Raw genomic sequence first — 22693 nt, 5'->3', positions numbered from 1 at the left:
TAAAATCAAACAAGTAAAAGGAAATTCACTCTTTGGTTTAACTGGTCACAATCAGGAGACTTGTGCAACAGGTGATGAGGGCTCGAAAATAGACCCTGCTTCAATTTAAGCGGCCACTAGCCAAAAAGGTAGGGGACCACTCTCACAAAATAACAAAAACTACTGGTGTCACAGGAATATTTACTGACTTCTAGTCCATTACGTTGAGATTGAGAAATAATGTTCCTGTGATCACATGAAAAAGGAAGAGGCAAACATTTGCCCATGTCCTCTGTCACCTTTAGCATAAAGCTCTGCAGCTTAACAAAAACTCTATTTCCTCAGCAGCTGACAAAATTTTCAGACATTTCCAGCTTTTTTTTAAAGTTTCAGCGGAGGGGAGAAACTGCCTGAAACTTTTTAGCTGGTTCAATACTGCACCACCCCTTGCCTGAAGCACTTAAAACACACACACACACACATCACACGGAGGCTATCCCGAGCAGATGTCCACAATCTGCATGCTACAGGACAAAAAGCACAGGAAGGTATTCATAGAATTATATTGACATGTGATATTAGACGGTTATATTGTTGTCCTAGACTTGTTAATATACTCAGTGGACATGCTTCAGATCCATGAAGCAGACGCACTGAGCTATAACAAGCATGTTTGTGTAAGCTGCTGAGTCACACAAACTGCCCCCGGACACACACAAGAGATAAAATGCTAAAAAAAGGAATTAAGATGTGTGTAGGTCGCACAAGAGAGTTGCAGTTAACATGCAATTTACAGTCAGTTTGACACGCAATAAACCGCTGGCAAAATATGGTTGTGTAACAGGAAAGAAAAAAAAGCAAAGGAGAAGAGGAAGAGAGGCTTCGCAGTGTGGACGTTGCCAAAGGAGACTGGAAAGGATAGGTGGAAAATCATCTGGGAGGGGTGCCTGATACGGTGCGGAGGAGGGAGGGGGGACGGGCGGCTGGTTTTTCCACTGCCAGAGAGCGAGGACGGCTAAATCAAATTAATTAGCTCCTTCATCTCCAGGCAGCTACTCAGGCATGCCGTACTGGTGAAGAGAGACGGTCTGGGAGGGGGGAAGAAGAGAATGGGAGAAAGCTGTGTATGTGCGCCATTCAGGAGGACGGGCGGCGGAGGGGAGGGGTGCATAATTCTCTGATAAGCATGAGGGTTGTTTTGCTGGAGCCTCTGTTCAGCCATGACGAGGAAGTGGCTGCCTAACGCTGTGTGCTGCTGCACTTCGGGGCGATGGTACTTCCTGTTTCTAGACAGCCTGTATTTTGAGGGCACTGTAAACAACCCTGCTTTTCTGCACGCCTCTTTAAATAGCATGCAGACACTTCAATCAGAACCTCTCGGAAAGATGGGGAGCTAAGGAAGTCTTGCAAACAGAAAGAAAGAAACGGGGGGGGGGGGGGCAATGACAATGTGACCACAAATAAAATATATATAGTTGTACTGACATCAGAAGGAAAGGAAAAGGGCAGCAGTAAAGGGGGAAAAGAGAAAAAAAAGTGAGGCAGATGGTCAGAGGCAATGGCATGGAGCCAGGGGAAACAAAACAGCAGCACAGCAGAGAACACAAAAAGAAAGAAAAGAGGAAAGGAGGCAGGGCAATTGGTACAGCCAGGACAGAGCCACTGCAGGCAGCATGAGGCCATCTCTGAGGCTTGGTGTGCAAGAGAGAGGGACGGAGTAAATGCAGGGAGGGATGGGAGGTGAGAAGAGAGAGTCAGAGGAAATATGAAGAAGGAACGTGAGTGTGGGAAGTGGGAGGTTCACACAATTAAGGAGACGGTTCTGTGAGGGAGGAAAAGCAATCATGTGACTACAAGGGTGGCCTGTACAGAAAAGAGGTAAGGCAAAGTTGATTCGCAATGAAAAATTAGACTTCCCAAACGCCTAACAAATGAAAAAAAAATGAAAAAATTGTGTGTGGTCAAAGGGGAGCGTGGACGACTGTGCCAGAGGTCAAAACCTTTGGAGAAGAAGGCAGTGGACCGCTCCGTGCAGCAGCATTGCCTCGGACGAGACTTGGCTGCACTGTGGGAACCCCAGATTAGCACTAAGCCGATTGCAACGCGAGGTGGGATCAAGAGCAATTAATTTAGCACCCAGATAGTTCCAGGAAGAGGCTGAAAGAACCTTAACAAAACGCAGATCTCCTGCAAAACTCCCGTGTATCCTCTGAGTCAAATACAATCTGACTTAACATTCCTGCTTCTGTCTGTCCTCCACAAATGAGCTGCCTACAAAGAATCCCGTGTAAAAGAGAGCAGACGAGAATTTGGAAGGTCTGAAAGGGTGTGTGGATGATAAAAGGAAGGATAAAAGAAAGATGAAGACGCTTGGCAGGGGCTGACATGAGCCAAAACAAACACCCAAAGAACAGGACATTCTCTTACGGACAAAAATGGGCCGGCCTTTTCCAAAGGGCTCTCAGCGAGAGCATGCCTCCGACCCTGCGTCACCCGCTTTCATTACAAAACAACATCCTGGTGCATAACTTAAGGGGAAACGCAGCCTAAAACAGATTATTTCTTGTTCATATAATAACACACGATTCACTCTCATGTCCTAGCAGTTTTTTTGTCTATTTTTATTCTTTTTTTACAGCAATCAACACCCAGAATCTGATTCACAAATTTTACTATGGCCCACAAAATCTCCATTTTATGCTCAGCAGGGATGTTTTATCCAAAGAACAAGCACCAAAGCCTTCAGAATATGTTGCCTTGTTTTTTTTTGTTTTCTGGAGAAAGCTATCCATGCTCATAAACAGTGTGTGAATTGTTTCAGACAACACAGGTGTATACTGTGTTGTGGTGCTTCAGGAGCAACGGCTCACCAGCTGATTATTACATCTAATGAGGTTGTCGTTTTTCTGGAGTAACTACGGGGCAGGTTTAGTTAAACTTTTTAATTGTAAATCAGATTGAAAAAAAAAACAGTCTGCTCCTCCCCCCCGTGCTTCTGCATCTGTTCGTCTTGCTCTCCCTCCCTCTTTCCTTATTCGCCTACTTCATTGTGCTACAAAGCTCCCTCCTTCCCTAACTCCCCACCAAGCCCTGACAACACACTCGGTCAGGCTTTGACAACACCAGACAAGAGCTCCCCCTAGATACACGAATCCTCACCCCTTCCAGGAATGAATGTGTCTGGAAAGCAAACACATACTGCTACATATATACAGTTGTAGGAAAAAGTATGTGAACCCTTTGGAATTACCTAGATTTCTGCATAAATTGGTCATAAAATGTGATCTGATTTTCATCTAAGTCACAACTACAGACAAACACAGTGTGCTTAAACTAACTCCACACGAACAATTATATCTTTCCATGTGAACCCTTGGATTTATTAACTGGTTGGCCCTCCTTGGCAGCAATAACCTCAACCAAACATTTCCTGTAGTTGCAGATCAGGGATGTGTGGTGTGAATCAATCTCTTGAGGTCATGCCACAGCATCTCAGTCGGGCTGAGGTCAGGAGTCTGACTGGGCCACTCCAGAAGGATGCGTTTTCTTCTGCTGAAGCCTTTCTGTTGTTGATTTACTTCTGTGCTTTGGGTCGTTGTCCTGTTGCATCACCCATCTCCTGTTGAGCTTCAACTGGCGGACAGATGACCTGTATATACTCCTGCAAAATGTCTTGATAAACTTTGGAATAAATGTTTGCGTTGATAATAGCAACCCTTCCAGGCCCTAAGGCAGTGAAGCAGCCCCAAATCATGATGACCCCTCCACCATAACTCACAGCTGGGATGAGGTTTTAATTTTGGTGTGCTGTGCCTGTTTTTCTACACACATAGCGTTGTGTGTTCCTTCCAAACAACTCAACTTTGGTTTCATCTGTCCACAGAATATTTTGCCAGTTGTGCCGTGGAACATCCAGGCGCTCTTTTGCAGACGTGCAGCAGTGTTTGTTTGTTTTCCATTTTGGACAGCAGTGGCTTCCTCTGTGGTGTCCTCCCATGAACTCCATTCTTGTTTAGTGTTTATGTATCATGGAGTCGTCAACAGAGATGTTAGCAGATTTCTGTGAGTCTTCAGCTGACACTGTAGGATCCTTCTTACCCTCACTGAGCATTCGGCTCTGTGCTCGTCATCTTTGCAGGACAGCCACTCCTAGGGAGAGTAGCAACAGTGCTGAACTTTTTCCATTTATAGACAGTTTGTCTTACTGTGGACATCAAGACTTTTAGAGATACTTCTGTAACCCTTTCCAGCTTCATGTAAGTCAATAATTCTTAATCTTAGGTCTTCTGAAAGCTTTTTGTCGAGGCATGGTTCACATCAGGCAATGCTTCATGAGAATAGCAAAATTAAAAGTGATCGTGTTTTTATATAGGGCAGGGCAGCTCTAACCAACACCTCAAATTTCATCTCATTGATTAGACTTCAGGTTGGCTGACTTCTGACTCCAATGAGCTTTTGGAGAACTCATTAGCCAAAGGGTTCACATACTTTTTCCACCCTGCACCGTGACTGTTTACTCAGTGTGTTCAATTAAACATGAAAACATGTAATTGTTTGTTTGGAGTTAGTTTAAGCAGACTGTGTTTCTTTTGTGACTCTGAAAATCAGATCACATTTCATGACCAATTTATGCAGAAATCCAGATAAGGGTTCAAATCCAAAGGGTTCACATACTTTTTCCTGCGACTGTAAATATACAAATATATGAACTGCCAAGGTAGGAACAAAAAGTTAGATACCTATTTCAACTAGTTTTGTTTCTCTTTACACTACATCACTGTGTATTAATGAATGCTCAAAGAGAAAACCACTGTGAACAACCTACAGCCACCCATCCATACAGATCATGTGGCAAATGACAACCAGTCAGAAAAAAAAAACCAACTGAAAATTTAAGGTAAATCTAATCGTATCCGAATTTACAGTGGGTTTCTGACTGAATGATTAAACTGTGTTCAAAAGCATTCAGGGCCTGCGAAGTCATAATTTTACACATTTAGTTTAAAGTAAGCTACATGTTTAAATCACATTATATGCCATTTACAAGCACACCAAAATCAATTTGTATAAATGTCACTTGTAATCATTGCAATGTCAAAGGGGAGGTAACTGCTTCTGATATCATGGTAACATGTTGTGGAGAGGCTTTACAAACTGCTATAATAATCACATTTTACAATTGAAAACGCTTCCTATCAAACTACAGACCAGACATCACCAGACCTACGTGCACTAACCTCCTTGGAGCAGTAGAGGGAGCACGACTGACAGCCGTGTGGGACTCACTTCCGCTTTGAAAATGTGGTTGTGCAATGTCTTCGCACCGCTGATCATTCTCAATACGAGCCAGAGGAGGGAGCCAGCTGGTCAATAATGAATCCTTTGTATAGTCATGGTATAGCATGGCACATGGGGAACAAAGTGATTTACTGTCACATTCTTCTGTGCATTTCAGACGTGGCTTGCACGGGTTTCTGTTTCCGGCTTATTCACATAAAACATATTATTTTACTCCATAAGGATACTGTAGATATGGACATCTATCCTTGCTTCAGGGCTTCAATGATGCCTCCTTCTGCTGGACCTGCCAAAAAGAAATGATGGCAGAGAGGTAGCACCACATAAAACACTAGGCTGTCCCGCTTGACATGAATGTTACATTTTAACATGACTACGGTATGTTAAAATTAGCTTTGTGTAATTATCAGAGAATAAAATAATACCACAGTCCATCATGTTGGTTCAGTGTCTTTATTTAAAACAAAGAGAAATACAGAAATTGTAACAAGATGTTTTGGGCACTGTTACATGGACATTACATGTAATAAACAATACATCAGTCTGATATTATGATATAGTACTGAGATATTGAGGTGGTTCAAACAATGTGTAGATTTTACTTCCACTTCGTTTAATGTCTTTAGACAAAATGAGACATGGGTCAACTGAGCATCCTTATGCAATTACCACAACACTGCTTGAATGAGACAATGGAGATTTATGGCTCTCAAAGGAACATGCATAAACAGTGTATCGTTTTGCTTTTCAACATTTAGATGGTCATCAACACCGGTCAGACGGTACTTGTTCTCCTCCCTTGGGTACAACTAACGAGAGTTAACCGGATAAATCTATTGTGTAACAAGCTAATGGCATTTCCTAGTCCCTGAAGACAAGATTAATACTTACACTATAACAGCTTAACTTTAAGTAATCCAAAGATTGAGTAAAAGGGGGGGAATACCTGCTATGCCATAATCAAAGTGTGCTGTGAAACGTATTATAGACTAAACTAAGCTTTCCCTTACAATAACAGACTACTATGCACGTACTTAGCTAGCAAAATGGCTTCAACTTCGACACCGACGTAGAGTCAGGACTACTGAAATACTGTCTAGCAAACTATTAAGCTGTTTCTGCTCTTGAAATCCTATCGCGTTAAACATAGTCAGATAAAACGATCAAATTGTCTGTCCTTTGCCACGGAGCTCCACTTTCTTTTATTGAAAATGCGCAGCTAGGTTACCGGCCAAGTTAGCCAACAAGAATATTCCGGACTCCATCTTTCCCGTTCACAACAAGAAGCATATCAGACACCGCCATGTTGGGCACTAATGGAGACAAACTGTATGCTAGCTACAACAGCCTTTATGTTAGTCTTCAAGCAAGGTAGTTAACGTTTTAATACAATAGATACCCCCACTACAAACAACACTCGTCTACTACAGCATTAACACTAACACAAAAACTGGCTCTCAAGTTAGGGATTTAATTAACAAATGACTAACTGCTAAGCAGATAAGTTAGCTAGCTTAACGTGTTGTCCCGTAACGTTCAATGCAAAGCTAAGTTAAACCATCATGATACTTTAGCTTATATAAAGACATCTTCTGAGCTTATAAATTCTTAAATACGTTATATATACACACACATTGCCACAAAGCGAGACTAACGTTACACGTTAAATGTTGATAATTTAAGTTAACAGACAAACAGCAGAGAACAATCCGTCCTTATCGACAAAGTAGTCGTCGTAGTAAAATAACCAGATCACCGGCGGCAATGCTAAGAAATCAATTTTAACGTTGGTATTTAAATGTAAGATCGGTTATAGAAACTACACCTTTACGTAATTCAAGTTAATGATCAATTAAATAAATAGCGAACTAACGTTAATGTTACTTGCTTAACCGCCAAAATTACGGCATTTCAGAGTGCTTTTGAAACGTGGCCTACGACAATGTTTAACATTTTAACAAAATTATTAAAAACGTCAAGACTATCTGACAATCTAATATCATATAAATCACACACAGAACACCTGTGTGTAAAAATTGTGAAAACAGTTGAAGAAGCAAACGTTAAAAAAACCACTTAAGGCTTCTCCCAGGTTTTCCTGTAGGGCGTGCGGAAAATCGAGTCCGCTGGCCGGCCATCACTCGCAGGCGGGTCCGAGGCTTGTTACAAAGTCCCAGCGATCCAAAAATACAAAGGAGAAAAAACGACAAAACAATGTGTTTCTAAATTAGCTCGAAAAATAATCCATATCACATTGTTTCCAGATAAAAATATAATGTATTTCGACAATTCTCCCGTCTTTAATGAGGGGTATTACCAGGCCTCAGCCCTGAGCCTCTTTTCTTAGAGCCCAGGTTGATCTAGAGCGAGACGAACGGGAGAACAGAGATTTTTTTTATTTTTGCTCTGAGGGAAGAAATTCACATCGGACACGATCGGCAAATATCGGAAGTAGGGTGGGTTTTGTTGAAATTATTCTAAGAGGGTGCATTTCTTAATAGCCATTGGTCCTCTCTTTACTACTACTCAATAGTAACAGCAAAACGGGCGAATCGGGAGGATTTAAATTGAATATTCATATATTGCATGCAAAACAGTCTCCGCACCGCCTACTGTTTTTTAATAAAGCCAATCAGGATGAGTTTAGATTCAATCAACGCCCGCCTTTAGTTTGGATTTGTTAACAAAAATAAACGCGCTCTCTGATTGGCTGTACGTGTGATAAAATTAAGTATTCGCGTAACTGTCTTGAATGGCCAATGAGCGTTTTACTACGGCGATCCATGTCCCACCTCCCGAAGAGGCAGCCCCTGTGTTAGTGAGTGTGAAACCCCGTAGTATGCAGTCGGTCTATAAAGGCAAGCGTTGAGCAGCTTCATGCTCAGAAGCGCTCAGAGCGCTCCACAGTGTAGATCAGGAAAAGGGAAGGGAGCAGTCGGTGGCCATCTTACTTAGGACCAAAATACAAATAATTAGGCTATAAAGGCAACCGACAGCAGAGGTCCCTGGGATATCGCCTTCGGAGACTTTCCGGTCACCGTTGGCGGCCTGACCAGAGTCGTGGTGACAATTTAAAGCCTGTTCCTGCTCACAAAGCGGCGTGCCGAGGAAGGACGCGTCTCTTTGAATAGACAGGATGCACGGACCGCCCTCCGGCGACAGCGCATGCCCATTGCGCACGATCAAGAGAGTTCAATTCGGCATCATCAGCCCAGATGAACTTGTAGGTTTTCTTTTTGAGGGGGGAGTGGGGTATTTTATTGATTCTCGGACAGATCACACACTCACCACTCTTTTAGTTTCTTGACGTATCTTGTAGTGTAACATATGTGGCACAGACATGGTTGTGTTTACAAAATGCTTGCTATTAGCCTAGCCTAGCTGTGTCAGGCTGGTGAAGCTAGTGCTAACTAGCACGTTGCAGGAAGTTTGAAAAACTTTAAGCACAACATTATCAAAAAGGAACCATGCTATCACATGAATTAAACCCCCATTTTATTCACCCAGTGTACCTTGTAGGCCCACCAGTATGTAGAGATGTTGGTTATTTTTGTACTACTCGTTATGGACTCGGCTCGTCTGGTTTAACCACTGGTTGCTATGTAACGTTTTCTCACAATAAATGAATAAAAGGGTACTTGAACAAAGTCAGATATGCATGATTTCTTTAACTCAGGATGTAGTGGTTATAAAGATGAATGAATACTACATTTAAAAAAAAAATTGTTTATGTAATTTAGCATAATGTTACAGATCATAGTAAAAGTTGCCAAATGTAGCAAATGTTTCACACTTTCCTGTTAATTTAAGTAATTTTAGCACTGAATAGGTTTCTAGAAATTGATTCTAGCTCCTATGAGCATTAATGGTGGTGTTATTGATATTTTTGTATTCTAGCACATAATCAATTGCTGACTATTGTAGCATTAACTTAAATATATATATATGGTCTTTCTCCACAGAAACGGATGTCCGTTACAGAAGGGGGAATCAAATACCCCGAAACAACAGAAGGAGGACGTCCTAAACTTGGTGGCCTTATGGACCCAAGACAAGGGGTCATAGAACGAACTGGAAGATGTCAGACATGTGCAGGTACAGTGCCATGTCAGTCTTTTAATTCTAAAGTATATTATTGATCAGTTTAATGTTGTCCCTATCTGAATTCATGTCTTAATGTCATATACATGAATTTGTTTCCTCAGGCAACATGACAGAATGCCCTGGCCACTTTGGACACATAGAACTGGCAAAGCCAGTTTTCCATGTTGGCTTTGTGACAAAGATAATGAAGGTTCTTCGATGTGTCTGCTTCTTTTGCTCTAAGCTATTAGTGGACTCTGTAAGTGTATTCAGCATTTTACAGTACATCATAATAAAAATCCACTAAGAGTATAATTTCAGTCTATTTCATAGCATTTTGCAATGTTGATGTTTAACTTGCTCTCATTGCGGCTACGTCTAGAACAATCCAAAGATCAAAGACATCCTGATAAAATCTAAAGGGCAGCCCAGGAAGCGTTTGACACACGTGTACGAGTTGTGCAAAGGAAAAAACATCTGTGAAGGAGGTGAGGAGATGGACAACAAATTTGGAATGGAGCAGCAGGAGACTGAGGAGGACATTACCAAGGAGAAGGTATTTGGTTGGATTCTTTTCCTCCATAGTCAAAGTGCATTTCCAGCTCTCGACATTCACCACTCAACATATTTTCTTTCTCACACTTTCCCTTCACTCCCACTGTGTGACCTTCGCAGGGCCACGGTGGCTGTGGGCGCTACCAGCCACGCATCAGACGCTCTGGCTTGGAACTGTATGCCGAGTGGAAGCACGTTAATGAGGATTCGCAGGAGAAGAAAATCCTGCTGAGTCCAGAGCGTGTGCATGAGATCTTCAAACGCATCTCGGATGAAGAGGACATCATCTTGGGCATGGACCCCAAGTTTGCCCGACCAGAATGGATGATTGTTACTGTGTTGCCCGTGCCTCCGCTGGCTGTCAGGCCTGCTGTAGTCATGCAGGGCTCTGCCCGTAACCAGGTAAAGTAACAGGATCCCGGACTGGATGTTTTGTTCCCGCATGTCTTTAAGCTGTGGAGACCTGACGATGATCTTTTGTTTTTAAAGGATGACTTGACGCACAAGCTGGCTGACATTGTCAAAATCAACAACCAGCTGAGGAGAAACGAGCAGAGTGGTGCGGCAGCTCACGTCATAGCTGAGGATGTCAAGCTGCTTCAGTTTCATGTAGCCACCATGGTGGACAACGAATTGCCAGGCCTGCCAAGGGTATGCACTTCCTGATGCATTTAATATAGTTAGATTTCTACTCGGCACGATTCAATGGAACATAGTCTGAACACACACTAATGTGAGCCCGCTCTCAGCTGCTTTCACAGTTTTCTGTTACATTTTTGCACAGTGTGTTTAATGGCGCTTAAATGACAATTATTGTTTTATTCCACAGGCAATGCAAAAGTCCGGCCGCCCTCTCAAATCCATAAAGCAGCGTCTAAAGGGGAAGGAGGGGCGAGTCCGAGGTAACCTGATGGGCAAGCGTGTGGACTTCTCCGCCCGAACTGTCATCACCCCAGACCCCAACCTGCAAATCGACCAAGTGGGCGTACCACGATCCATCGCAGCCAACATGACCTTCCCAGAAATTGTCACACCCTTTAACATTGACAGGTACTGCTGACTAGTCAGCTGATTCAGCTTTCTGTAATGCGTAAAAAAAACCTGTGTTTCAAAACCATTTTTATGAAATGTGACGTCAGCTAATTCATTCTGGTGACCATCCCAGATTACAAGAGCTGGTGCGGAGAGGCAACAGCCAGTACCCAGGCGCCAAATACATCATCCGTGACAATGGAGACAGAATTGACCTGCGATTCCACCCAAAACCAAGTGACCTTCATCTGCAGATTGGCTACAAGGCAAGATTAAAATAATTATAAGCAGTGATAAAGCAATGTCTCCTAAGACTCTCTTTTGTTAGATGTTTTAAAATATTTTTTTTTTTACCCTGAAGTAAACTGATATTTTTCTCTGTGTAGGTGGAAAGACACATGTGTGACGGCGACATCGTCATCTTCAACCGACAGCCTACACTACATAAAATGTCCATGATGGGGCACAGAGTTCGGATTCTGCCGTGGTCCACGTTTCGACTTAACCTCAGGTACCAAATGAAGATCACACCTCGCTGGCTTTTCTTTTTTGTACATGTGTTTCATATGAAATGGGCGAAACTTTTGATACAGATAATTTATTTGGTAATCAAGCATATTATTTTTGACTGTGTGAATTTGGTCTTTATGCAAATTCCCTTCGCTGTTGTATTATCCCTGACTGAAATGAGTTATCTTTGTGGTGTAGCAGCTCTAACATGCCATGCTCTTGTCTCCCTCCAGTGTCACCACCCCATACAACGCTGACTTTGACGGGGATGAGATGAACCTCCACCTGCCTCAGTCCCTCGAGACGAGGGCAGAGATTCAGGAGCTGGCCATGGTTCCGCGTATGATCGTCACACCCCAGTCCAACAGGCCCGTCATGGGTATTGTGCAGGACACCCTCACAGCTGTCCGCAAATTCACCAAAAGAGACGTCTTCTTAGAGAGAGTAAGGATTTTGTTAACGGGGTCACCAGCAGCTGCCTTATCTGGTCTGAAAGGGTCTAACACTGTGCGTTTCTCCACCACAGGGTGAAGTGATGAACCTCCTCATGTTCCTCTCCACTTGGGATGGGAAGGTGCCTCAGCCAGCCATCCTCAAGCCCCGCCCTCTGTGGACAGGCAAGCAGATCTTCAGCCTAATCATTCCTGGACATATTAATGTGATCCGCACACACAGCACCCACCCTGACGATGAAGACAGTGGCCCTTACAAACACATCTCCCCTGGGGACACCAAGGTACGATTCCCTGATTAATTATGGAGAGATTAAACAATGAAAGTGAACGACAATACAAGTGACACCACGCATTCAACTCCTTCACACAGGTCATAGTGGAGAACGGTGAGTTGATCATGGGCATCCTGTGTAAGAAATCTCTGGGAACCTCAGCCGGCTCCCTCGTCCACATCTCCTACCTGGAGATGGGCCACGACATCACCCGACTTTTCTACTCCAACATTCAGACTGTGGTCAACAACTGGCTGCTCATCGAGGGTAAGGAAGCAGTGACATGCACATACCTAAATAGATTTTTAGTGTTTTTACAACTTTATAATTGTTTGCCGTTGTTTTGTCTTAATATTTGCAAGTTTGCTCATGATGTTTTCTTCAGGTCATTCCATTGGTATCGGTGACTCCATTGCTGATGCCAAGACCTACCTTGACATCCAGAATACCATCAAGAAAGCCAAACAGGATGTGATAGAAGTAAGTATTTGTGTGGTCACCAGCATCTCTGAAACCCAAAGAACAATTCAAATTTTGTTTTTTCAGCAGAAATTATATATCCGAAAAAGCTACATTTTTTTCCTTTTTGCTTTTTGTCTGGCAGGTCATTGAGAAGGCCCACAACAACGAGTTGGAGCCGACCCCTGGTAACACACTGAGGCAGACCTTTGAGAACCAGGTGAATCGTATCCTCAACGACGCTCGTGACAAAACGGGATCCTCAGCCCAGAAGTCTCTGTCTGAGTACAACAACTTCAAGTCCATGGTGGTGGCAGGTTCCAAGGGCTCAAAGATTAACATCTCGCAGGTAAAATAACATCCACCGGTCATTACCAAACAATAGACGAATGCTTGATTCACATTATCTCTGACACCGGCATGTCTTATCTTCCCTCCTTTTATTCAGGTTATTGCTGTGGTGGGGCAGCAGAACGTGGAGGGTAAACGAATCCCCTTCGGCTTCAAACACCGCACGCTGCCTCACTTCATTAAGGATGACTACGGCCCTGAGAGCAGAGGCTTCGTGGAGAACTCCTACCTGGCTGGCCTGACTCCAACAGAGTTCTTCTTCCACGCCATGGGAGGCAGAGAGGGTCTGATCGACACAGCTGTCAAGACTGCTGAGACTGGTAAGTCCAGGCGTCTGGGCGAGAGAATGGTCGGAAGAAATGAGACGGGATGTGTTTCAAAAATCTGTTCTACCCCACCAGGTTACATCCAGCGTCGTCTGATCAAGTCCATGGAGTCTGTGATGGTGAAGTACGACGGCACGGTGCGTAACTCAATCAACCAGGTGGTCCAGCTACGTTATGGTGAGGACGGCCTGGCAGGAGAGAACGTCGAGTTCCAAAACGTGGCAACTCTCAAACCCTCACACAAGGCTTTTGAAAAGAAGTAAGTCGCACTATAACCCTTCATTTATTGAGATTTTCTTTTATAAATCTGACGTGAAAGCGGCTTTCCAGTACCTTTTGTAAGGATTTGTGATAACTTGAAGGAAGTTCAAGTCCTGAACATGCTGTAACTCTACTCCCCTCAATATTTGTAAATAGTATAGAATCAGTGGTTTAACGCTTTTCTCATATTGTCCCATCTATCTAGGTTTAAGTTTGATTGCACCAACGAGCGAGCGCTGAGGCGGATGCTGCAGGAGGACGTAGTAAAAGATGTGCTGACCAATGCCCATGTGCAGAGTGCCTTGGAGAGGGAGTTTGAGAAGATGAAGGAGGACAGGGATGTCCTCCGAGCCATTTTCCCCACTGGGGACAGTAAGGTGCGTGGTCACATTTGTTGACGCTCTTGAATGCTCACTTGGCCTGCCATGTGCAATCAAACATACTCATATGCTGCAATGTTCCTCCTCGCCTGCAGGTGGTGCTGCCCTGCAACTTGGCCAGGATGATCTGGAACGCCCAGAAGATCTTCCGCATCAACACTCGAACCCCGACGGACCTCAATCCTCTTAGGGTGGTCGACGGTAAGCTCGAAAACAACAAACCTCATCAACTGAAGAATAGTATATCACCAGTTACTCTTCTTCCTGTAAAATTAGCTGTTAACACATACGGCCAGATTGCCACTCGGACGCTTTCTTCACCACATATTTAGTTACAGGATCTTGTGAGCCATGTGGAAGAATCACGGGCTCTAGAATTAGAACGAGGAGGCCGTGGCCTGTCCTCAGGTGCTCCTTAAAGCCGTGTTAACGCCACCTGTTGCATAACAAGTAAAACAGCTCAAGTTCTAGTTACCCTTTCTGCTAAAAAGAGAATATGATCATTTATAGCATCACAGTAACAAGAATCTGTAAAATATGTCTGGAAAAATGTTTATTCTCCCTAAATTGAAAGTGTTAACTTTCATAAAACTTTTTAAAAAAAAGAGTTTTTAGAGAATACAAAACTACACCATAAAGCCTAATAAATCTCGATCTTTGGGTGTGCGTTTGGATCCCTAGGTGTTCACGAGCTGAGCAAAAAGCTGGTGATTGTGAACGGTGACGACCCGCTTAGCAGACAGGCCCAGCAGAACGCCACTCTGCTCTTCAACATCCACCTGCGCTCCACACTCTGCTCCAAACGCATGACGGAGGAGTTCCGCCTTTCCACCGAGGCTTTCGACTGGCTGCTAGGAGAGATCGAGACCAAATTCAATCAGTCCATTGTGAGTTTAGCACATTGTTGTGTTTAGCGTGATCTCTGCTAGACCATTAAACAGCGAACTTTAATCATGCAATGTTTTTTCTTTATTAATGCCACGTTGTCCTCCGTTCCCAGGCCCACCCGGGTGAAATGGTTGGCGCTCTGGCTGCTCAGTCGCTGGGAGAGCCAGCCACCCAGATGACCCTCAACACTTTCCACTACGCCGGTGTGTCGGCCAAGAACGTAACACTGGGTGTGCCTCGTCTAAAGGAGTTGATCAACATCTCCAAGAGGCCCAAAACGCCCTCGCTGACTGTTTTCCTGCTGGGCCAGGCGGCACGTGACGCTGAGAGGGCCAAGGACATCCTCTGTCGACTGGAGCACACCACACTGCGAAAGGTGTGAGAGAGAAAATATATTTATTTTTAATAAACACTCCTTCTTACTTCGCCATTCCATGTCCAATAATGTCATATAAACACAAGTGTTAACTTTAACAGGTGACGGCCAACACCGCCATCTACTACGACCCCAACCCCCAGAACACGGTGGTGGCCGAGGACCAGGAGTGGGTGAACGTCTACTATGAGATGCCCGACTTCGATGTGACGCGCATTTCACCGTGGCTGCTGCGCATCGAGCTCGACCGCAAGCACATGACTGATCGCAAGCTGACTATGGAGCAGATTGCAGAGAAGATCAATGCAGGTGATCAGCGTGCACATGTTCTCGTTCAGTGCTTTTAACAGAAACAGGGCGGGTTTCCCCCTAATGACTCTCTTGTTTATTTTTGTTTTTTTTTTTCCTGAAAGGTTTTGGAGATGACCTGAACTGTATTTTCAATGACGACAACGCTGAGAAGCTCGTCCTGCGAATCAGGATCATGAACAGCGACGAGAACAAGTTCCAAGAGGTTAGCACTCATGTTGTATTAAATAACAATAAACACACTGGTGTCAGTTTCCATAGTAATCATAAATAACTTCTTTTTTTTTTTTTTTTTTTTTTCCTCGTCTAGGATGAGGAGGTGGTGGACAAAATGGATGACGACGTGTTCTTGAGGTGCATCGAGTCCAACATGCTGACAGACATGACCCTACAAGGCATCGAGCAGATCAGCAAGGTAACATAGTGAACATCATCTGGACGTCTCATAGGGACTTTCCATCAGTAACAAAAGTGTGTGTGTGTGTGTGTGTGTATACCTGCCTGTGGCTCCAAGTCTAAGGTCATGCTCTTCTCCTCTAGGTGTACATGCACTTGCCCCAGACTGACAATAAGAAGAAGATAATCATCACAGAGGATGGTGAGTTCAAGGCTCTGCAGGAGTGGATCCTTGAGACGGATGGCGTGAGCCTCATGAGGGTCCTCAGCGAGAAGGACGTCGACCCCGTCAGGACCACGTCCAATGACATTGTGGAGATCTTCACGGTACGAAGGCATAAATATGTTTTTTATTTCAACAGTATTATGTTGGATTTTTTAAAAAAAAGTGATTTTTTTTTTCTCTCCCCCTTATACTCAATCTCTCTTCCGTAGGTCTTGGGAATTGAGGCTGTGCGAAAGGCTCTGGAGAGGGAGTTGTACCACGTCATCTCCTTCGACGGTTCCTACGTCAACTACCGTCACTTGGCTCTGCTCTGTGACACCATGACATGCCGCGGTCACCTGATGGCCATCACACGTCACGGCATCAACCGTCAAGACACGGGACCTCTCATGAAGTGTTCCTTTGAGGAGACGGTAAGACCAAGAATAATTTTAGTCCAAGTCATCAGAAGAAACTTTATCATAAAAGTAATTTTAAAGGACTGTTTAAATAATGGTAATTTTTCCTGGTACTTTCCAGGTGGATGTGTTGATGGAGGCGTCCTCCCACGGTGAGAGTGACCCCATGAAGGGTGTGTCCGAGAACATCATGCTCGGCCAGCTCGCCCCGGCTGGTACGGGATGCTTTGACCTGCTGTTGGATGCTGAGAAGTGTAAATACGGCATGGAGATCCCTACAAACATACCTGGCATCAGCGTGGCTGGACGTAAGTGGCGAGACCTCTTTGTTTGATATCATGCAGAACTGATATAGTGGTATAGTAGATACATTGTAAGAGCTGTGATACTTACGTTCTTTATCCGTCCTATTGCAGCCACTGGCATGTTCTTTGGCACCGTGCCGAGTCCCATGAGTGGTATGTCACCTGCCATGACTCCATGGAACACGGGAGCAACACCGGCCTACGGTGCCTGGTCCCCCAGTGTTGGTGAGTGTGTGTGTGCGCACGCCCAGGCTGCTTCAGCGCTTCTCTTTCTGTAATTTTTTTTGGGGGGTTTCATTCACTGAATATGTTTGGGTTTTTTTCCTTCTTCCAGGAAGCGGCATGACCCCTGGAGCAGCAGGTTTCTCTCCCAGTGCAGCATCAGACGCAAGTGGCTTCTCTCCAGGCTACTCCCCGGCCTGGTCTCCCACTCCTGGATCTCCAGGATCTCCAGGACCTGCCAGCCCGTACATCCCATCTCCAGGTTAGACACTACAGAAATCTTTCTTTTAGGTTACAGTTGATATTTATTTATTTATTTTTTTAATAAAAAAAAATTGTAGAAATTTATGTTACAGTGTTTTTGACTCTTGGACAATGGAAAGTAATGTGTAGGGAGAGGAGGGGGGAAACACAAAATGAATAATTTCAGTACTTTTGTTGAACATATATAAAACAATATTTACTTGATTATGTAAGGACGACATTAAAAAACTATATTATTATATAACCAGATATTTAAATGTTTTAACATGTTCTGTATGACTTAAAGGAAAAGGTCATTTTAAACAAATCTCACAAGATATTTGGAAAGAATTAGTGAATCTGTGAGTTGGTTACACATTAATTTTAAATTGTAAAATTTTCTGAAAGAGATTGATTATTGGGATGCAGGGAAATGAGTAAGTTACCATTCTATTAATGTTTTTAACAAAGGAAACATTTATGATGGTTGTAGAAAAAGTACGCATTATGTTGCATTGTAAATTATGACCAACAAAATATTACTTTCATAATAACAGATTTAGTTAACTTTTACTGACTTAAGTAATGCGTTATCCCAAACTCAAATTGAGATACTCTTCGGGATTTTGTAGTTGAGATTTGAGACATTTCAGGATTCTTGAGTGAGATCATGTTTTAATATCGCATCATTTTTTAATTGAACAAAATGAGCAAATAAATCTGTTTAATTAATCAATGAATCAAAATGTTAATGTGGAAGAACCAGTGTTGTCTAGAGCTGCAACAAATACTCAATTGGCATACAATCATCAGTTAAATTGGATAATCGATTAATCATTTAAAATGCCAAACATTGAATGGTTTCAGCTTCTCAAATGGGAAAATGTACTGCTGTTTCTGACATTATAGGAAATTAAAAATCTTTGGGGTGTTTGACACATTTTTGGGCTCAAGGAAATTGTGATGGGTTTTCTGATGTTTTATAGACCAAATGATTAATTGATGAAGTGATTGGCAGATTAATCAATGAAATAATCTGTTAGTTGCAGCCGTAGGAGAAACTATGTTGGACACCGATTCATTTATTAAATAGGAAATAACAGTGGCCCACGGCTTGATCCCTGAGGCACTCCTCGAGTTCTCCCCCGCCCTTAAAAGTTTTTCTGTTTTTCCCCTTTAGGTGGAGCCATGTCACCCAATTACTCACCCACCTCCCCGGCCTACGAGCCCCGCTCCCCCGGAGGCTACACCCCACAGAGCCCCGGCTACTCCCCAACATCACCCTCCTACTCTCCCACTTCTCCCTCTTACTCCCCCACCAGCCCCAACTACAGCCCGACATCTCCTTCCTACTCACCCACCTCGCCCAGTTACTCCCCAACCTCCCCATCCTATTCCCCAACGTCTCCATCTTACTCCCCGACCTCCCCCTCCTACTCCCCTACCTCTCCGTCCTACTCCCCCACATCCCCCTCCTACTCTCCCACCTCACCGAGCTACAGCCCGACATCGCCGAGCTACAGCCCGACGTCACCCAGCTATTCCCCCACCTCCCCCTCTTACTCCCCCACCTCCCCCTCTTACTCCCCCACCTCCCCCTCTTACTCCCCCACCTCCCCGTCCTACTCCCCCACCTCTCCTTCTTACTCGCCGACCAGCCCGAGCTACAGCCCCACATCGCCAAACTACACGCCCACCTCACCCAGTTACTCCCCGACCTCTCCCTCCTACTCCCCTACATCACCCTCTTACTCCCCAACCTCCCCCAACTACACCCCGACCAGCCCCAACTACTCCCCCACTTCTCCCTCGTACTCCCCCACCTCTCCATCTTACTCGCCCTCCAGTCCACGTTACACCCCACAGTCGCCAACCTACACACCCAGTTCCCCCTCATACAGCCCCAGCTCCCCCTCCTATTCCCCCACCTCCCCCAAATACACCCCAACCTCACCATCATACAGCCCAAGCTCCCCGGAGTACACCCCCACCTCTCCCAAATACTCCCCCACCTCTCCAAAGTACTCCCCTACATCGCCGAAGTACTCGCCCACCTCTCCCACCTACTCCCCGACGACTCCAAAATACAGCCCCACCTCTCCTACCTACTCTCCCACCTCCCCCACCTACACTCCCACCAGCCCCAAATACTCCCCTACCTCCCCTACTTACTCCCCAACTTCACCCAAGTACTCGCCCACGTCTCCTACGTACTCGCCAACTAGTCCTAAAGGCTCCACGTACAGCCCCACCTCCCCTGGATACAGCCCCACCTCTCCCACCTACAGCCCGGCCATCAGCCCAGACGACAGCGACGAGGAGAACAACTGATGAGCCGCAGAGGAGAAGGGGAGGCAGCTGAAGAGACCCCGTCATGGTGGACACCCGAAGGACAGCACCCTTTTACCAGTTGGAAATCTCTCCTTTGGGACTTCTGTTATGCTCCAGTCTTGACCATCTGAGGCCCCCCTTTACCACAAGAAATTGAAAGACTTGAACTGCTTTGCCTGAAGGAAAAAAAGGCTGCCTTTTGAAATAGTTTTTTTTAATTTTCACATGGGGTGTTGGCAAAACTGCAAATCCTGAGAGGGAATTAAAAGGAGAGGAAGATGTGGTGAACACGTAACAGGGAGAAATGTCCCTTTTTAACTTTATAGTGTACTGCATCCAGTCTCTCTCTCATTCTCTAAACATTGGGTGTGTAGTTGTGGAGAACGTACATATTGCCAAAAGCCTTTTGAAAAGTGGATTGTATTCATCACTTAAGCAGAAGCTCTAAAGAAAATCAAGGATGTAAGGTTTAGATTTTGTTTACTGCATATTTCACCGAGGTGTATCTTGTTAGACCTTTTGCTGCTTTTGTAAAAGTATACTTGCTGCCAGTTTTGGGGGCATTTTGTGGATCAAAGATGGAGCTTTAGGTGTTTGATATATATTAAAATGGCTGGGTCTGATTATCTACAGAAGGATGGATGATCAGCAGGAATACATGATAGGAGAGAGAAACTGGCTTGCAGGGGGGGGGATTTGCTCTTGAACATCATCGACTACATAGGTGTATGTACCCATCGCCTCCCCTCTTCCTCTTTCACACCCCAAAGACAAAACCTGAAAGATGTCATGAAAACACCCACCAGCATCCTCTTGTCCTCCTGACCATTTTGGAGAGTTGTGCATCGAGACAAAAAAAAAAAAAACTTTTCCAGATAATATTCTTCCCTTGACTCTGGGAATTTAAAGATTTATATGAAAGAAATAATCAGAATGAATATTCTGTCTTTAATTTTGATTCTAGGAGGAAATGGGGCACACGTGGACGAGGGATACTAGTTTGGCGTTGCTGCTTTTGTCATTGTTTGCATGAGTAGCACATGTTAATACATTTTAATCAAGCTTTAGGTTGAAATTATTTTCAAATCCCTCCCACTTGCTAATCTTCGTCCCATTTTCTGATAGCTGACATTTACACACAGGTTTATTTGGACTATTCAATTTATTTAAGAAAAGTTAACTACTATTCTGTGTGAATATGAATAGAGGAGAAATAAGAATTTAAAAAACGTTTTGGCTTTTTTCTTGTTTGCTTTTAGTGACTTTGTAAACCTGTTTGCAGGAGGTTTATGTTCCTGTACTGTGGATGAAGGGGCAGGGGACGGAGGGAGGGGAGTGCTTCTATTTTTCCGCCCCCAGTCTCCCCAACAGTCCAAGTTTTGTGTTTTGCCAGTCTTGTCGCTAACAGTTAAATGCGGTCACCAGGCTGCTTCAGTTAAAGGTAGGAGGGCAAAAGGTTCAGTGTTTTGTACTTCTCGGGACGCCAGAGGGCAACATTTGTCGTCCTGTTGGCTTTTTTTCTACACAGCAGCGTGGAACAGTTTATTTTCTTTTAAGCAGAGATTGTCCAAAGAAACTGCACTTTTGGGCCTCTATTAAAAAAAACTATACCCACTACATTAGTGTGACCCCCCCCCCCCCCCCCCCCCTATTTTTTTTTTGTGAATATGGGTGCTTTCTCACAAGACACAAAGTAGTTTGACTGTGTTAGGGAACCGTCTGTACGCCTGATGACAATGGAAAAAAATATTTTCTTTTCCTCCTCGTTCCATATATTCACTCGACGCGGTTTCAGAACTTGTTGGACTAGCTGGGTCTCTGGTCTCTTCCCTCTTCATCCACAAGTGATCCTCATTTCTGAAATCAGTGTTTCCTTTTTTTTCCTACCAGTATATGTACCTGTGATGAGGGGAATCGTGGGGAGGGAGGGAAGCGTGTTGGATCTGACTGGGAGTCCTGAGGAGATAAAATGCAACCAGTAATATTTTAACATTCTGTTCTGAAAATGTTTAAATGATTTGTCAGATTTTGTGAAACATTGCTTATAAGATGGTCTTGAATTGAAAGGACTGCGTCTTCTGGCTTTTGAGATAAAGCAGGTTTGGTAATTGCACTTAGTAAAATATTGTGGTGGATCTAAGTCCCAGACATTGTGATATTTTGTCCACTATGCTTGCATCTAATCCTGTTGTCTTAACTGTGTGCTGTCCAGTCAATTCAGAACATCAGGACTCCCGGCGTGTGTGTGTGTGTGTGTGTGTGTGTGTGCGCGCGCGCATGTGTATCCGAGGCCGAGACAGGATTTCAAACTGAGGAAAATACTTCATGTCTGGGCAAAGGAAGGTTTAACTTGAAATTGCCACTGTATAGAAATTGATTCATTATCTCATTCTCTGTATCTTCGTTCAGTTTGTTTGTTTGTTTTTTTGACTTGGGGAAAAAATTAATAAAAGTTTTACTACATGTCTGTCCTTTTTTCCCTTTTTGGTCACCCTACTACAGCTGTAAAGTTAGCACACTGTTTTGCTGATGAAGCCAGTTTTGTGCAACAAATACTACATTTGGATACAAATACTACAGTTGCATTTAGTAATTATGGAGACAGATATTAGTATATAGTATCCTTTTTTGTTAATTCATTCAATGCATATAGAACACTCAAGTACTGTACTTCAGGTCAGTTTGAGAATCGTGTAACTGTTTTAAAGAAATATAATGCATTATCACTTATTTAAATTAAACCATCCTACAGTGTATAAAATTGGCTCCATAATGACCAGCTATAACATTAAATGTTGCTGCAACAGCAATGACCCAGTAATACTTAAATAACAATATATAACAGCCTAATGTAACAATTCTTCATAATGGCTACTTCTACTTTGGATGGTTTAAAATAAATTTCGCTAACATTATATACTTTCAGATGTCAATTTCAATACAGGACCTTTGCATTGTTTTACTTATATATGAACACCACCTCGTTTATAGTTTATAACCACAGAACAGACTTATGTTATGAAGCTGCAGTTAATAAC

General features: G+C 43.8%; 1 protein-coding gene and 1 long non-coding RNA gene across 2 annotated transcripts; both read left to right on the top strand.

Annotated features, from left to right (window-relative positions):
- Positions 1 to 1479: 1479 nt before the first annotated feature.
- On the top strand, positions 1480 to 5711 carry LOC119913296. Its single transcript, XR_005446432.1, has 2 exons — positions 1480 to 1857; positions 1947 to 5711. It is a non-coding gene; the product is annotated as an uncharacterized LOC119913296 (long non-coding RNA).
- A 2702-nt stretch (positions 5712 to 8413) lies between these two features.
- On the top strand, positions 8414 to 22118 carry polr2a (RNA polymerase II subunit A). Its single transcript, XM_038732691.1, has 29 exons — positions 8414 to 8500; positions 9240 to 9372; positions 9483 to 9619; positions 9743 to 9916; positions 10036 to 10317; positions 10405 to 10566; positions 10745 to 10965; positions 11081 to 11213; positions 11334 to 11458; positions 11691 to 11901; positions 11984 to 12193; positions 12283 to 12451; positions 12570 to 12664; positions 12789 to 12992; positions 13092 to 13314; positions 13396 to 13579; positions 13787 to 13958; positions 14057 to 14162; positions 14643 to 14848; positions 14962 to 15225; positions 15327 to 15534; positions 15639 to 15739; positions 15845 to 15949; positions 16075 to 16257; positions 16366 to 16569; positions 16676 to 16862; positions 16971 to 17084; positions 17194 to 17343; positions 18505 to 22118. The coding sequence occupies exons 1-29, from the start codon at positions 8414 to 8416 to the stop codon at positions 19653 to 19655; spliced, it is 5901 nt and encodes a 1966-aa protein (XP_038588619.1). The 3' UTR covers positions 19656 to 22118.
- Positions 22119 to 22693: the final 575 nt, after the last annotated feature.

The sequence above is a fragment of the Micropterus salmoides genome, unplaced genomic scaffold (genome assembly GCF_014851395.1).
Source record: "Micropterus salmoides isolate LMB-PRFRI ecotype aquatic unplaced genomic scaffold, ASM1485139v1 Ms_hic_scaffold_2, whole genome shotgun sequence".
NCBI classification, from domain to species: Eukaryota; Metazoa; Chordata; class Actinopteri; order Centrarchiformes; family Centrarchidae; genus Micropterus; species Micropterus salmoides.
The sequence above is the reverse complement of the archived record's forward strand: the minus strand, read 5'-3'. Positions and strand labels throughout refer to the sequence as shown.